The sequence below is a fragment of the Anomaloglossus baeobatrachus genome, chromosome 1 (assembly GCF_048569485.1).
Source record: "Anomaloglossus baeobatrachus isolate aAnoBae1 chromosome 1, aAnoBae1.hap1, whole genome shotgun sequence".
Lineage (NCBI taxonomy): Eukaryota > Metazoa > Chordata > Amphibia > Anura > Aromobatidae > Anomaloglossus > Anomaloglossus baeobatrachus.
The window spans coordinates 311,884,805-311,900,133 of NC_134353.1; the positions used below are offsets into that span (position 1 = coordinate 311,884,805).

The 15,329-nt window shown below is 41.5% G+C and overlaps 1 protein-coding gene across 1 annotated transcript in view; it reads left to right on the plus strand.

Annotated features, from left to right (window-relative positions):
- Positions 1–15,329, plus strand: part of ADAMTS3 (ADAM metallopeptidase with thrombospondin type 1 motif 3) — a 357,250-nt gene that overhangs the window by 324,546 nt on the left and 17,375 nt on the right. The window contains exons 18-20 of the mRNA XM_075351241.1: positions 6,214–6,379; positions 14,653–14,785; positions 15,045–15,252. Coding sequence (XP_075207356.1) covers positions 6,214–6,379; positions 14,653–14,785; positions 15,045–15,252 — 507 coding nt within the window. The remainder of the gene's footprint in view (positions 1–6,213; positions 6,380–14,652; positions 14,786–15,044; positions 15,253–15,329) is intronic.

The window sequence follows — 15,329 nt, forward strand, 5'->3', positions numbered from 1 at the left end:
TGGCGGTGTCGCCAGAAGTAGTTACAGGACCGGTAGCCGAGCTGGAAAAGGGAACACCGGCGTTATTGGCGATTCGCCAGAGTATGGTGACGCACCCGGTGGTCGTTGTTGGTAGTCCCCAGCCGTCCCGTCCAGCTACCCCGTCACCCCCGCCGGGGGCCGAGGGGCCAAAACCGGAGACAGAGGAATCGGAGTCACAGGCCAATTATGAACCGTTCCGAAGGCTGCGCCGCTTGCCAGGCCAATCCCTCTCTGATTATGTGAGGGCCCAGCGGGCTGAATGGCTGCACGCCTACCACCCCGCGTGAACCATAGCGATCGGAGGTGATGGACATATATGTGTTGAGAACCGGTATTGTTAAAAAAAACCTGGTGAAGATTTATAGTTGCAACAACGTTCAAGCTACCGAGCCCGTAAGGAGCCTGATGCCGGACTGTGCAAAGACTCCCTCCGTGACTGTTACGGAGATCTTATTGTCTGTTGCTTCCTACCTACAAAGACTGGGAGTGCTGGGAGAGCCTCCGGGCAGAAGACCAGCTAAGACCGGGAGCGCCTGTTGGGGGCCTCCGGGCAAACATGCTACAAAGACCGGGAGCTCCCTTGGAGGGACTCCGGGCACCGGACTTGTGTGCCCATTGGTTGTGTTTTTATGTGAAGGTTTTAAAGTTTTATAAAGAGATTGCTGGTTAGGTTTTGTCTTACAGATACGAGCCTTGCCGGGAGGCTAAGGCAAAAAGAGGGGAGGAATGTAAGGGGTGGACGGACCCCTTGCACGGAGGCGCAGTTTCCCCCCCTGAAGATACCCCATGCTGGGGTAGCTAAAGATGTTAATTGTGTTTTACAGTATTTACGGGTTTCCCCCCCCCCCCAGATGTCAGGGTGGGACGGCTGTCCCCATAGGAACAGTACAGGAGAGAGGAGGAGCCGGACAGTCTAGGGGGAGGGTGGGAGGTTGCTATAGAAAAATCAGGAGGAAGATTTGTGTACCGAGACTGTTTGGAAGCTATGTGTAATAAAATGCCTTTTGGTTCAGCTGATGCCTGCCTGCGGAGTTTTCCTGAGTCTGTCAGCGTGCTCCTGCCATCCACACTCTGCCCCACACAACATTGCCCTGTCCCCATAGTGACGGCTGTGCCGGGGGTTAGCCTGATACATGAAGCGGCCATCACAGCGACTCCCGAGGCCCCCCCCCGGCACACCGTTACAAGTGTGCTGACAATAAGTGGGCCGAAATGCATGCAGACGTGCAGACGTTTCACTGAGTGTTACAGAAATCTTTTGTTTGCAACGACCTCCTCAAAAGGTTGCGCAATAAAATAGTTAAGGGTACCATCATTTTTGTCCAGGCCATTTTCTTTAGTTTGTTATTCTAAAATATCCTGTTGAACCACAATTCAAAACGAATTTTGTCTATGTGTATAAGTACACAAACAAAAGAACACAGTTACACTCTGCATGCGCTAAAATATATGAAAACATTGAATTTATTAAATGTGTACTGCACAACTGCTGTGTACACTACAGTTATAATATGAACATACTTAGACATAAGTTGGCCAATTCATGAGCCCCCACTAGCATGGCATACTTTTCTTTCATGAGACCCTAAAATAGTATTTATAAAACATGCCTCCACTGGGTAAAAACCTAAAAATATAAAGAGTACTAATTAAAAACAGCCATAGGCTGATGGGAGGAGTGCGCAATCAGAAAGGAGGTTCTGTTTGTATATTATGCAGTCATGGTAGCTTGCACCTGTTCACTCTTGCTTAATCTGTCCAGAGGTGTTGGTCAATTTTTTTGCCTTTTTTTTAACTTTACGTAGCGTACGTGTATGTAAGTATTACAGGTTCTCCTCATGCCTGTTAGCGCAGCCTTCCTCAGACTGCCACAAAGTGGCCGATAATGGAGGAGCACGTCAGATCAGTCCATCAGCCTACTGTAATAAAAAAAACTTTCTAATGGGCAGTGTTTTTAATTCAAGGATGCTGATGGACAAGTTTTATCTCATGTTCTTTCATCAGCGGCCATTTTAACAACAGTAGAGCTATAAACTTTGAGAAACACTTCACTAATAATAGGTATTGTTTCACAGAGGTGGAGAACCTGTAGTACTTATACCTTAATAAGTGTCTCACGATCATGTCCCCAACACATTTGTTAAAATAAAGATAAACTAGTCAACAGTTATGAGCTCTGTTCAAATCAGCTTTCTGGTTTCCATTATACTTCAAAACCGCAGTGCAGTGCCGAAAACATTATGTGGTAAGCATCAATTGCACAAGAAAGACCCCATTAATTTAAATTGGAGTCTGTCAGGACTGCAAAGGTACTTGTCACTCTAACAAGAAAACTACACTATTCATGATGAGCGAGCACTAAAATGCTCGAGTGCTCGGTACTTGAATCGAGCAGGTTGGACGCTTGGACGGACTTGACTTGAGTATCTATCATAATGGAAGCCAATGGGAAACGCGACCATTTTTCAGGTAGACCCTTATAGGGGATGAGAGGAGAGAATTAAAAAAAAAAAAGGGCGAGGAGTCCAGCATATTGAGCAGCCGCAAGAGCCTCAAAATGCAGAAGTAAAGTGAACATACCCTTACTAAAACCCTTATTTCATCTTTCACCTAACTCCATGATTTCAGCATGATAATGTTGTTAGTTTATACACTAAAGGGTACTTTGCACACTATGACATCGCAAGCCGATGCTGCGATGTCGAGCGCGATAGTCCCTGCCCCCCTCGCAGCAGCGATATCTTGTGATTGCCGTAGCGATAATGTTCGCTACGGCAGCTTCACATGCACTTACCTGCCCTGCGATATCGCTCTGGCCGGCGAACCGCCTCCTTCCTAAGGGGTCGGGTCGTGCGGCATCACAGCGACGTCACACGGCAGGCGGCCAATACAAGCAGAGGGGCGGAGATGAGTGGGACATAAACATCCCGCCCACCTCCGTCCTTCCGCATAGCCGGCGTGAGCCGCGGTGACGCAGGTACGCTGATGTTCCTCGCTCCTGCGGCTTCTCACACAGCGATGTGTGCTGCCGCAAGGGAATGAGGAACAACATCGTACCGTCGCTGCAGCGAAATTATGAAAATGTCGGACACTACAACGATGATACGATTACGACGCTTTTGCGCTCCTTAATCGTATCAAAAAGGATTTACACACTCCGATATCGACAGCGACGCCGGATGTGCATCACTTTCGATTTGACCCCACCGACATCGCACCTGCGATGTCGTAGTGTGCAAAGTACCCCTAACACTCTGATGGCAATAAAACCAAACCACATCAGTGTAAAGATAAAAAAAATGTTTAAATAAATTAAATAAATAATAAAAGGGAACCAACCAGCAGGATTTTCATATATAAAGTAAAACCAGTGCTATACTGGCGCTCGGATGTTGAATGTAAGCATACCTTTTATTCTGAGATTTGATGTTTTATTTCAGAAATATGTGCAAGTAAAGTTCCAGCAATGCACTGCTATTTGATTGACAGGTGCAACAGGGGTGAGAATATTGAAGAACAAGAGGGGAGGAGTAGTAGATGCAAAAAATAAGCTTATTAAGTTTATTAAGGTGCAGTGATCACTACTGATTATTACTTCACCCTGATGAAGCTGTTTATGTGACCATGCATTTGTGAAACATACGTTGGGGTGTTATGCATATAGGACTGTATTCACGCTGACTTTCAAAACTTGTTAACCCTTAATGTCCAACACAAACACTGGTATGTTATTTGGATTATAGTTATAAAATCATTTTGTGCTCCTTGTTACGTTGTGGGTTCCACTTAATTCCAGGTTAATGTTGGTGTCTGTTACATCTCCTTTAGTGCACTTTAACTTTTTAAAGGGTTTTGTGCAATAATCTATTTATGTAAATTATGCTAAATATATGCACAATTGTATTTCTGATACAATCAGCGTGTCCTTCGTCCTAGCTTCTACCTATTTTTTCTATTAACCATTGATGTTTTAACTTGCCACTGCACTTTACCAAACTTATTGCTTGCATGTATTAGTACTCTTCTCTTGTTCTTCAATATGCTTTTGGAGTAAGCACGCTACCCTTCATTCTGCACAAATGTGTAGTTTGGGTTTCCTTGTTTCTAAATCCACATGGATATTGCTATTTAGGGAGTGGGAATATGTGGGTTGGGTCTTGCTATCTGCAAGGCTGTCTGTCTGTGCTGGAATTAACATCTATGACAGAGACAGGGGAAGGAAGGCCAGGCAGGGAGACAGTGGCGGGAATTGATAGCAAGACCTGACCCACATAGTCCTTTCCTGTTGCACCTGTCAATCAAATAGCAGTACATTGCTGAAACTTTACTTTCTCTTATTTCTGAATTAAAGCATCCAGTCTCAGAGCAAAAGGTATACTTACATTCAGCATCCTAGCACCAGTATAGCACTAGTTTTACTTTATATATGAAAATCCTGCTGGTTGGTTCCCTTTAAAAGATAGATTAGAACTCTTATGACAATTACAGTTGTACACTATCTGACAAAATCATCTCCCCTGTATCTATATGCAATAAACAATATTTAATACATTGGGAGAAATAAAAGAATAATCTGGCATTTCTTTTGGCTTGGGAAAAGGAAGAGGAAAACATAATAAGATAAATGAAGAAAACGCACAGACCACACACAGTAAAAATAACACTCACCGCATACTATACCACTATATACACATACAAAACACACACAACACACACCATACATACACAACAAACAAACACACCACACATACATAACACACATCAACCATATACAACAAACACCACACAGAACACAGACACGTCACACTGCACATTAACAACACACACAAACCACACACATTCTCACAACATATACTCACTACACCCAACACACACGTCATGCAAAACACACAGCCAACACACACACACAACACAATACACACCACACAACAAAACACACGCAAATACACAGCACATATATAACATACTAAAAACACCACATACACACATCAGACATACACAATAAACACCACACAGCACACACACACAACACACATATTTTACAGCAAAGACACACACATAAACCACACATACACAACACACACCACACATAACACACATACTCACAACATATACTCACCACACACAGCACACACATATACAGCACACATACACAATACCACAAATACCACACACACCACACAGAACACAATACACAACGCAATACACACCTCAAATACACAACACATGTACACAAACCATACATACACAATACACACATCACATAAAACACACTTTATAGCAGTGTATTGTTTCTTGTAGTTGAAATGGTCACTTAGCATGGGGAACCTTATTGTTAAGGCAAAGCTCCCTTTTAAAAATGGTATGCCATTTGGCTCTCCTTAGGAAAAAAGGAAGCTGTGTTGCTAGTGTCATTTGTTTTAGGTACCTACTCTCAAAGTCACTTTTTGGCCCAGAGTTTCATAACATGTGAAAGCATACAGACCAACTGGTAGTCTGGACAAGAGGCCTTTAAGTTGGATCTAGTGGGTACTACTTCTCCATGTGGAAACCATAGTGACAACTATTTTTTCTGGAGAAGAGCAACTGTAATTTGCATTGCTTCTATGTTAGCTAATGCATCAGTTGAATTTACTCTCCTCTTCCTCACGTCTTGTTGCCATCACTAAAGATTGGGAGTTTATTTATGCAGCATTTAATTATGAAGCATTAATTGTTTATTTTCAGTCTTTTTAGAATGTAACCACTTCTAGCACATCTGATGATAAAACATAAAGCATCTGATTTTATACTTGTTATGCTCAAGTTGTCTTTGTTGTTTGCACAATGGACGCCGTAGAGTGGGACAAACACTCCACATGTAAAATGAAAACCCCATCTGCTAGCATTTGTCTCATTTATTTTACTTAAATGTTTATTGACTGCCGAGAGCTCTGAAAGGAGAATGTAAAACTATGGATCTAATGATCTGTTTCAGCTCATTAACAGTCAAGACCACATTAATATTATTGAACTAAAACACCAGGAAAAGTCATAGAAAATGTTTATTTGGCTGACAGAAAGTATTTGGCAGCTGAATTGTTTTGTTCTCCTTTTGCAAAATGTCCTGATTTCTTTGCTCTGTCAGAACACAGCATTTCATGGTGTTTTATTTGATAATGTAACACTGTCTCTATGTTATGCCTCCTAAAGGTTATACCTCAAGAGAATGACACAAAATCCAGCCTGACTTACAAATACATAATTCATGAAGACTCTTTGCCTTCTATAAACAATAACAACGTTCTGCAGGAAGAACTTGATACTTACGAGTGGGCTTTAAAAAGTTGGTCCCCGTGCTCCAAACCCTGTGGTGGAGGTAAGTGCTGTATGGAAAAGTTGCGATTTAAGAGTTATCCAGTCCTTCAAAAATAACAATCTCTCGTAGGGATAGTAATATTCGATCATCAAAGGGTGGGGGCACTCGCAACACTCCTGCCGATAAGTTATTTGAAGGGGGTCTGCGGTCTGCTGTACTGTTAGTGGAGGCTGTGCTTAGAATTGCAGCTTTGTCAAAATCTAGTGATGTACTGTGGCTTCTTCAAATATCCAATATTCATGTGGCCAAATGTCAGACCTACATTCATCTAATAAGAAAAACCATCATTTTTCAATAGCTGGGCAAACCCTGATTGAGATAGTGTAATGTTAAAGAGGTGTCCAGGATTGGCATACTGATGATCGTCACCCTCATTAATCTGATGTCATTTGGGCCTGTGACGACTGGAAGTACTGAAAAAGCAAGTCTTCGTACACTCTTTAGTGATTGCTGCTAGGGACATTAATGTGAATTGGAGTTGAGCTGCAGTACCCTGAAACAGCCCCTAAACAGTGTGATGGAGCAACGGATTTCCACTTAGTGCACTATTTGCATACAACCACCTCTGGACCAAATAACCACAGATCAGTAGTACTGCTGGGTGTCAGACCTCTAGTGGTGTGATATACTGATAACGTACCCAAAGGTGTATAGTGCCTTTCTTTCAACTGTATAGTGAGTGAGCATAGCTCTTAACTAGTGATGAGCGAACCAGTGAATATTTGTTTTTGCCAAATCAGCACAGAGTAGAAGAAAAATCGGGTTCAGCCGCTGAACTTGACCCCCGGATGCCAAACCCCATATAAGTCTAAGGGACCCAAACTTATGTGTAATAAATAAAATAATGTTAGTAAGGGCTATGGGGGCTGTAAAAAATAGAAAATAATGAATAACGCAGGACAGTTATACTTGCCGACCTTCCCCGCGACTGTAACGCTGCTTTTAGTTACGACAATTAGCTCTCATGCATATTCTTTGCTTCCCCCACCTATCATCAGCCTCAACATCCCTACAGAGGTCTAAAAATAAATAAATACATTTAAGAAATGATGTAGAGTCCCCTATATTATGATACCCAGCACAGATAAAGAAGATGGCTACAAGCTGCAGCCCCCAGCCGTGTGTGTGTTATCTTGTCTGTGCATCAAAATATGAGGGACCCCATGTGGCTTTTTTAAAATTATTTAAATAAATAATTTAAAAAAGACATGTGGTTCCGCCAATTTGTATACCCAGCCAATATAAAGCTGACAGCTAGTTTTCTCAGTCTAGGGAAGCCCATGGTTATTGCCCCCCCAGCCTAAATATAACTGGCTCATTAGATGCAGCAAGTCCAGCGCTTTACCTGGCTCATCCCTATTGCCCTGTGCGGTGACAATTGGGGTAATATATATGACAGCTATAGTTTGTCAAAAATCACAGCTGCCATGAAACCCTGGATTAATAATGAGGAGGGAGGTCTATGAGACCTTCCCTTTACTAACCCTGTAAGTCAAAAGAAATAAACACAAAAATGAGAGAAAAATCCTTTATTTAATGAAAAAAACCCCTCTTTTTCCAATTTATTAACCCCCTCAAACACCCAGGTCCAACGTAATCCACGCCACAGTGGTCCACTGCGAACCTGGCTCTGAAGTCGCAGCGTGCGAGCACATTAGAGAACATGACCACCTGCTGCGGCTTCAGGCAGACGCTGACTGAACCGAAGCTGTGAGCGGTCATATCACTGAATTTACCTGCGGTTAAAGTTGTCTGTGGCTGCAGGTGAACTGACCTCAGGTGAACTCAGTGACCTCACCTCCGGTGAACTCATTGAGTTCAATGAGACCTGCATCTCCTGGCAGAAAACTGCATTTTTTTGCCAAGAGATGCAGATTTGGTGCTGGAATTTATACACCAAATTCCTGCACCAATACTGGATCTCCTGGCAAAAAAAACCACATCAAAGTGTGATGCAGTTTTGATGCATTTTTATGCCAGGAGATGGAAATTTTGTGCAGGAATGTGGTGTATAAGTCCAGCAACAAATCTGCGTCTCCTGGCAGTAAACCACATAAAAACCATGGTTGTGACACCATTTCAGTGTGGTTTTCTGCCAGGAGATGCAAATTTGGTGCAGAAATCTTGTTCAGACATTTCAGCACCAAATTTGCATCTCCTGGCAGAAAACCGCAGCTAAACTGTGTTATTTTGCCAGAAGATGCAGATTTGATGCTTAAATATATACCCCAAATTCCTACACCAAATCTGCATCTTCTGGCAAACAAAGCATCAAAACCCAATGTGGTTTTTGATGCAGTTTTGATGTATTTTTTTGGGCCAGGAGATGTATATTTGGTGCAAGAATTTGGTGTATAAATTTCAGCACCAAATCTGCATCTCCTGCCAAAAAAGCAGTTTCGAAGCATTTTTCTGCCCAGAGATATACATTTAGTGATGAAATATCCACACCAGATTTCTGCACCAAATTTGCATTTCCTGCAGGTAACCGCTCCAAAACAGCATCAAAACCCACGGTTTTGTTCTAGGAAATGCAGGTCTCATTGAACTCAATGAGTTCACCTTAGGTGAGGTCACTGAGTTTAATTGAGTTCAACTCAAGTAAGGTTACCTGCAGTCACAGGTGGGGTACCATGGGAATCTCCAGCTGTAAACTCAGTGATGTCACCACTGTGGCTCAGTGTCTGCCTGTAGCCGCAGCATGCGGTCATGTTTTCTAATGTGCACGAGCGCTGATTCTTCAGTATGTAGCAGAGACGGAATCATTGTAGAACGTCATGGTGTGGATTACATCAGATCTGGGTGTTTTGGGGACTAATACTGTAAATTGGAGAAAGAGGATGTTTGTTTGGTTTTTTTTTAACCCCTTAACGACCCATGACATACCGGGTACGTCATGGATCGTGTACCGGTAAGCCCCGCCCCCTGCCGCCGCCGGCGATCCGCGCACATATCAGCTGTTATCAACAGCTGACATGTGTGCCTGCTAGCCGCAGGTGGAATCGCTTCCACCCGCGGCCATTAACCCCTTACATTTCGTTGCCAAAATCTGGCAGCAATATGCATATGGGCGCCGCCATGACAGTCACTTACCCCGCCCCCCGGAAGTCACGTGACATGATCATGTGACTTTCGGTGGTTGCCATGGTAGCACAGGGTCATGTGATGACGCCTGTAGCTAACATGACTCACTTCCTCTCAATGCCGGAATACAGCCGGCATTGAAAGTAAAGCAGCAAATCTGCAGTTCTCAGCTCTGTAGGGGGACTAGTAAAATAAAAAAAGTAAAAAAAAAGGTTTAAAAAAATAAAAAAAAAATAAAAAACCTAAAAGTTCAAATCACCCCCCTTTCACCCCATTGAAAATTAAGGGGTTAAAAAAATAAAAAATACACACATATTTGGTATCGCCGCGTTCAGAAATGCCCGATCTATCAAAATATAAAATCAATGAATCTGATCAGTAAACGGCGTAGCGGCAAAAAAATTCCAAATTCCAAAATTATGTTTTTTGGTCACCGCAAATTTTGCGCAAAATGCAATAACACGCGATCAAAACGTAGCATCTGCACAAAAATGGTACCGTTAAAAACATCAGGTCGAGACGCAAAAAATAAGCTATCACTGAGCCTCAGATCCTGAAAAATGAGAACGCTACGGGTTTTGGAAAATGGCTCAAAACGTGCGCCGCTTTTTTTGGACAAGCTTGTGAATTTTTTTTAACCCCTTAGATACAAGTAAACCTATACATGTTTGGTGTCTACAAACTCGCACTGACCTGAGGCATCACATAGATATCTCAGTTTTACCATATAGTGAACACAGTGAATAAAATATCCCAAAAACTACTGTACAATCACACTTTTTTTGCAATTTTTCCGCACTTGGAATTTTTTTGCCATTTTTCAGTACACTATATGGTAAAACTTATGGTTTCATTTAAAAGTACAACTCGTCCCGCAAAAAACAAGCTTTCATGTGGCAAGATTGATGGAAAAATAAAAAAGTTACGCCTCTCGGAAGAAGGGGAGCAAAAAACAAAAACGCAAAAACGGAAAGTGCCCGGGGGCTGAAGGGGTTAAATAAAGGATTTTTCTCATTTTTTTGTGTTTATTTCTTTTGACTTACAGGGTTAGTAAAGGGGGGGTCTCATAGACCCCTCCCCATTACTAATCCAGGGTTTAGTGGCAGCTGTGATTTTTGACAAATCACAGCTGTTATTAACCCCTTATATTACCCCTATTGCCGCCGCACAGGGCAATCGGAATGGGCCAGGTAAAGAGCTGGAATTGTCGCATCTAATGGATGCAACAATTCCAGGGTGACTGTGGGCTGCTATTTTTAGACTGATGGGGGGAGGGGGCACAATAACTATGGGCCTTCCTAGGCTAAGAATACCAGTCACCAGCTGTCAGCTTTATCTTGGCTGGGTATCAAAATTGGGTGTGGACTGCACCTCCTTTTTTAAAATTATTTGTTTCAATGATTTAAAAAAAAAAAAAAAAGCCACTCTTGTATTTTGCTACACAGACAAGATAATGTGCACAGCTGGGGACTTCAGCCTGTAGCCATCTGCTTTATCTGCGCTGGGTATCACAATATGGGGAACCCTGTGCCATTTTTTTTATTTCTTTTTACACCATGCAGACAGCATGTGTGATTCCAACCAATCACAGTTGCTGTCACAGAGAGTGGGGGTGCGGTCTAACTGTAACCAATCACAGACATTGGGACTGACGGTGGGAAAGGGGGCAGTGAATATGCATGAGAACTAAGTTAACTGACTCGGAAGCAGTGTTTCAGCTGCGGGGAATGTCAGCAAGTATAAGTGTCCTACTTTATTCCTTATTTTATTTATTTTTCCTTTTTTTTTAAATTTCTATCATTATCCGGGTGGCCGAATCCGAACAGTAACACGGACTTCCCTGAAAAGTCTGTGCAAAGACACTAGGTGTCCAGTACGGACCCTGAAGTTTACAATATGGGTTCGCTCATCTCTACTCCTAACACTTAGGCTATGTGCCCACGGGACTCTGTACCCACGGATATATCCGCAGGTACGTCCGCAGGCTTCCCGCAGCTAATCCCCGGAATCCGCAGCTATACATAGCTGCGGGATTCCAGTGAAATATATGCGGTAAATCTACAGACATTCATGCGAGTTACCTGCGGAAGTCCTGGTCCCTATCTCAGTAGTGGAGGACCTGGATTTCCGCAGGTAATTCCGCAGGAATAATTGACATGCAGTTATGTGTGGCTGCGGGACATCCGCAGCATGTTCCGCAGCCGCACATACCGCAGCATTGACACAGACACTCCCCATGTCCCATAGGATAACATCGGGAGTGTCTGTACTTGCAAAATCCTGCGGATTTATCTAGAAAATCCAGATAACTACGCAGGTTTCCGCGGCAAAATCTGCGGGTACAGAGTCCGTGAGCACATAGCCTTAAGGCCCTGTCACACACAGAGATAAATCTGCGGCAGATCTGTGGTTGCAGTGAAATTGTGGACAATCAGTGCCAGGTTTGTGGCTGTGCACAAATGGAACAATATGACCATGATTTCACTGCAACCACAGATCTGCCAAAGATTTATCTCTGTGTGTGACAGGGCCTTTACTGTGCATTCAGATCTGATCTGATCATTGGTAAACAGCAGATGAAACAGAGCACTTTAAGAAGATGTCCTATCCGGTGTTCCTTTCTGGGTGTTATTGATAGTGATTACTGAAGTGCCAATGTGAAGCGCTACTGAAAAGATGAGCTCTCACTCTGGCAGCCTCCGTGTACCCATTTATTACAACTTCGCCCGTACATTTCAGCATGAACTGTAGGGAGAATGAAAGGCTTCATGCTTAGCTTGAGAAAATTCTTGATTGCCTTAGGTAAGAGCAGCCAAATGAATATTAATCAGCTAGTCATCTGGCTTTAATCTAAATAAGAGTTCTCCACAAGAGATAAGTCCATTAAGCCAATATATTGTATGCTTTTTACACACCGTAAGTGGTTAATGCACGCAGCTATATTCTGTAATATTAGCTTCAATTTATACAATGGCACCCTTACAAAGGTGTATAGGACAGTACTGTACTTTTGTATGCCTCACATTTCATTTTTGAAATACTAAATAGCAATGAACATTGAATTCTTTAGGTTTGAAGGGTTTTACCTGAAGAATAATTCCATATTTACAGCACCCAACACAAGGCTTTGTGCAAGGTTATCACACGCTCTTAGCCCTTCTGTATAGACTCTGTGCACATGGTTCTGCTTGTTTTAGGTTTGTTCGTTTTTTATAGAAATTAGATTGATAAAATTCTAAATAAATATTTTATTTTATATAAAAAAAGGTTAGTTGTTTTTACATTTCAAATATTTTAACCAATTGGATCCAGTTCTCTTATTTTTCTAAATACTCAATCTGAAATGTTCAGGTGATCTGCATGGGTTTTCTGCTGAATATGTATTGATCTCTGCAAACTTCATTCAGATTAGTGGAAGAAGGATAGACGTCAGTGATTTTATTATATGCAAAAATCAGTCCGAGTTCATGAACTGCTTTTATCAGAGTTTGATCAGTATGTCATTTTTTATTGTCAGTTTGGTCAGAGTTTCAGCAGTTTTTCTCACAATAAAAAATCTAACTGAAGGAGGTTTCTCAAACTTCTCATATCAAATATTGTGTGAAAAACAGACAGCACATGGATTGCATCCAAGTGCTGTCTGATTTTTTTCGCGGTCCCAAACATTTGCATTAGTGAGTGTGATCTGACAATCAATAACAGAAAAGTATGCATGCTTTTGTGTGCACCACTAGTTGCTATCTGTAGCACTCCTACAAGAAAAACTGATGTCTTAATGAGTCCTTAGTGTAATAGGCTATATACAGTGGGTGAAATAAGTATTGAACACATCACCAATTTGCAAAGTAAATATATTTCTAAAGGTACTGTTGACATAAAGTTCTCACCAGATGTCAGTAACAACCCATGCAATCCATACAGGCAATGAAATCAAACCACAGGTGTCCATAAACTAAGTTATATGTAATAAAGAGAAACGACACAGTGAAAAAGTATTGAAAATGCTTAGTGAAATCTATTTAATACTTCGTACAAAAGCCTTTGTTGGTCACATGCATTGCTCTGGTTTGATTTTGGACCATTCTTCCATACAAACACTTTTCAAATCCTGAAGGTTCCGTGGGCATTTTCAATAAACTCTGAACTTTAGTTCTTTCCATACATTTTCTATTGGATTCAAGTCAAGTGATTGGCTGGCCATTTTAGCAACTTTATTTTGTTTCTGAAACTTATTGCGAGTTTCCTTGACTGAAGTGTTTGGGATTCCTTCCTTCCTTCCTTCCTTCCTTCCTTCCTTCCTTCCTTCCATTGTTTTCACTCCTCTGTCTAATATCTTGTGGGTAGCACCTGGTTGTGGGCAGTATATGTTGAAATTATGTTCTTTATACATCCAGATTATGACACCAACGGTGCTAATGGTAACACTCAGTATTTTAGAAATTCTTCTGTAAACAATGTCATCAGTATGTTTTGCAACAATAACGATGTGAAGGTCTTGAGACAGCTCACTGATTTTACCCATCATGAGATGTTTCTTTTGGGGCACCTTGGTAATGAGATAGCTTTTTATAGACCATCAGTTGAACCGCATGATATAATTTTTCACTAAATGGCAGGATTGCTATCTACTGATAGATTACTGATAGATTAAAGCTGGTGTCATGACTTTCTATGGCTTTTTGCACTTCACTTTCTTTATGTGTTCAATACTTTTTCTTTGTATTATTTCTCATTATTACACATAATTACACAGATTTATCAACATCTATGGTTTGATTGCTTTGCTTGTGTGGATTGGATGGGTTGATACTGACATCTGATCAGAGATTCTTGTCAATAACACCTTTAGAAACATATTTACTTAGAAAATTGGTGGCGTGTTCAATACTTATTTCACCTGCTGTATGCTGGCAGTCAATGTCAATGGTACTGTGCTCAGTGTTCCTGGTCACTTCTTTCAAACAGATGACTTCTTTATAGGATAAATTATTGTAACTGTTTATTAAAGAGCTTGATTCTTATTTCAGTATTCGGGATCACTAAATAAAAAACTACAATATAAATCATGTATCTAATTTTTATACTGTTTACAGTAGTAAATGTTTTATATGCTGTGAGTTTAGAATACATTACTATTATTGACATATATTTTAGAATATCACTGGATTCATTAAATAATTATTTTCAAGGTTTCCAATACACAAAATACGGCTGTCGGAGGAAAAGCGATAACAAAATGGTTCACCGCAGCTTCTGTGAAGCTAACAAGAAGCCTAAGCCTATCCGGCGAATGTGTAACTTACAAGAGTGTACACAGCCAGTGTGAGTGCAAAACTTGCTGAGTGTTTTCATTAAATACAATGTATGTGAAAAGTCCACTCATGTTAACCATGAGCAAAAGAAACCGCATAAAATGTTATATAATATAATTTTCTATATAATTTACTGGATATGCAGTATATATATCTATAGACACTGGGAGGAGACATTAACTGATTGTAGTCCTTTTGATGATTTGATGATTATGTCTTTCCAAAGGACTTTATGTAAACTTCCACAATAACTCTGTACCATCTTCTAGTTGGGTGGCAGATGAATGGGAGCACTGCACCAAAAGCTGCGGAAGTTCTGGCTATCAAATTCGAGTAGTTCGATGCATTCAGCCTCTCCACGATGGGACAAACCGGTCAGTGCACAGCAAGTATTGTACTGGAGAACGTCCTGAAAGTAGAAAATCATGCAATAGAAGTCCCTGCCCTGCTCAGTGGAAGACAGGAACTTGGTCTGAGGTCAGTGTCAGTGTACTTACCTGAAATTGCTCTGGTGCGCTGCTAGTTAGATGTTAAGCCATGTTGCTATCTGATGA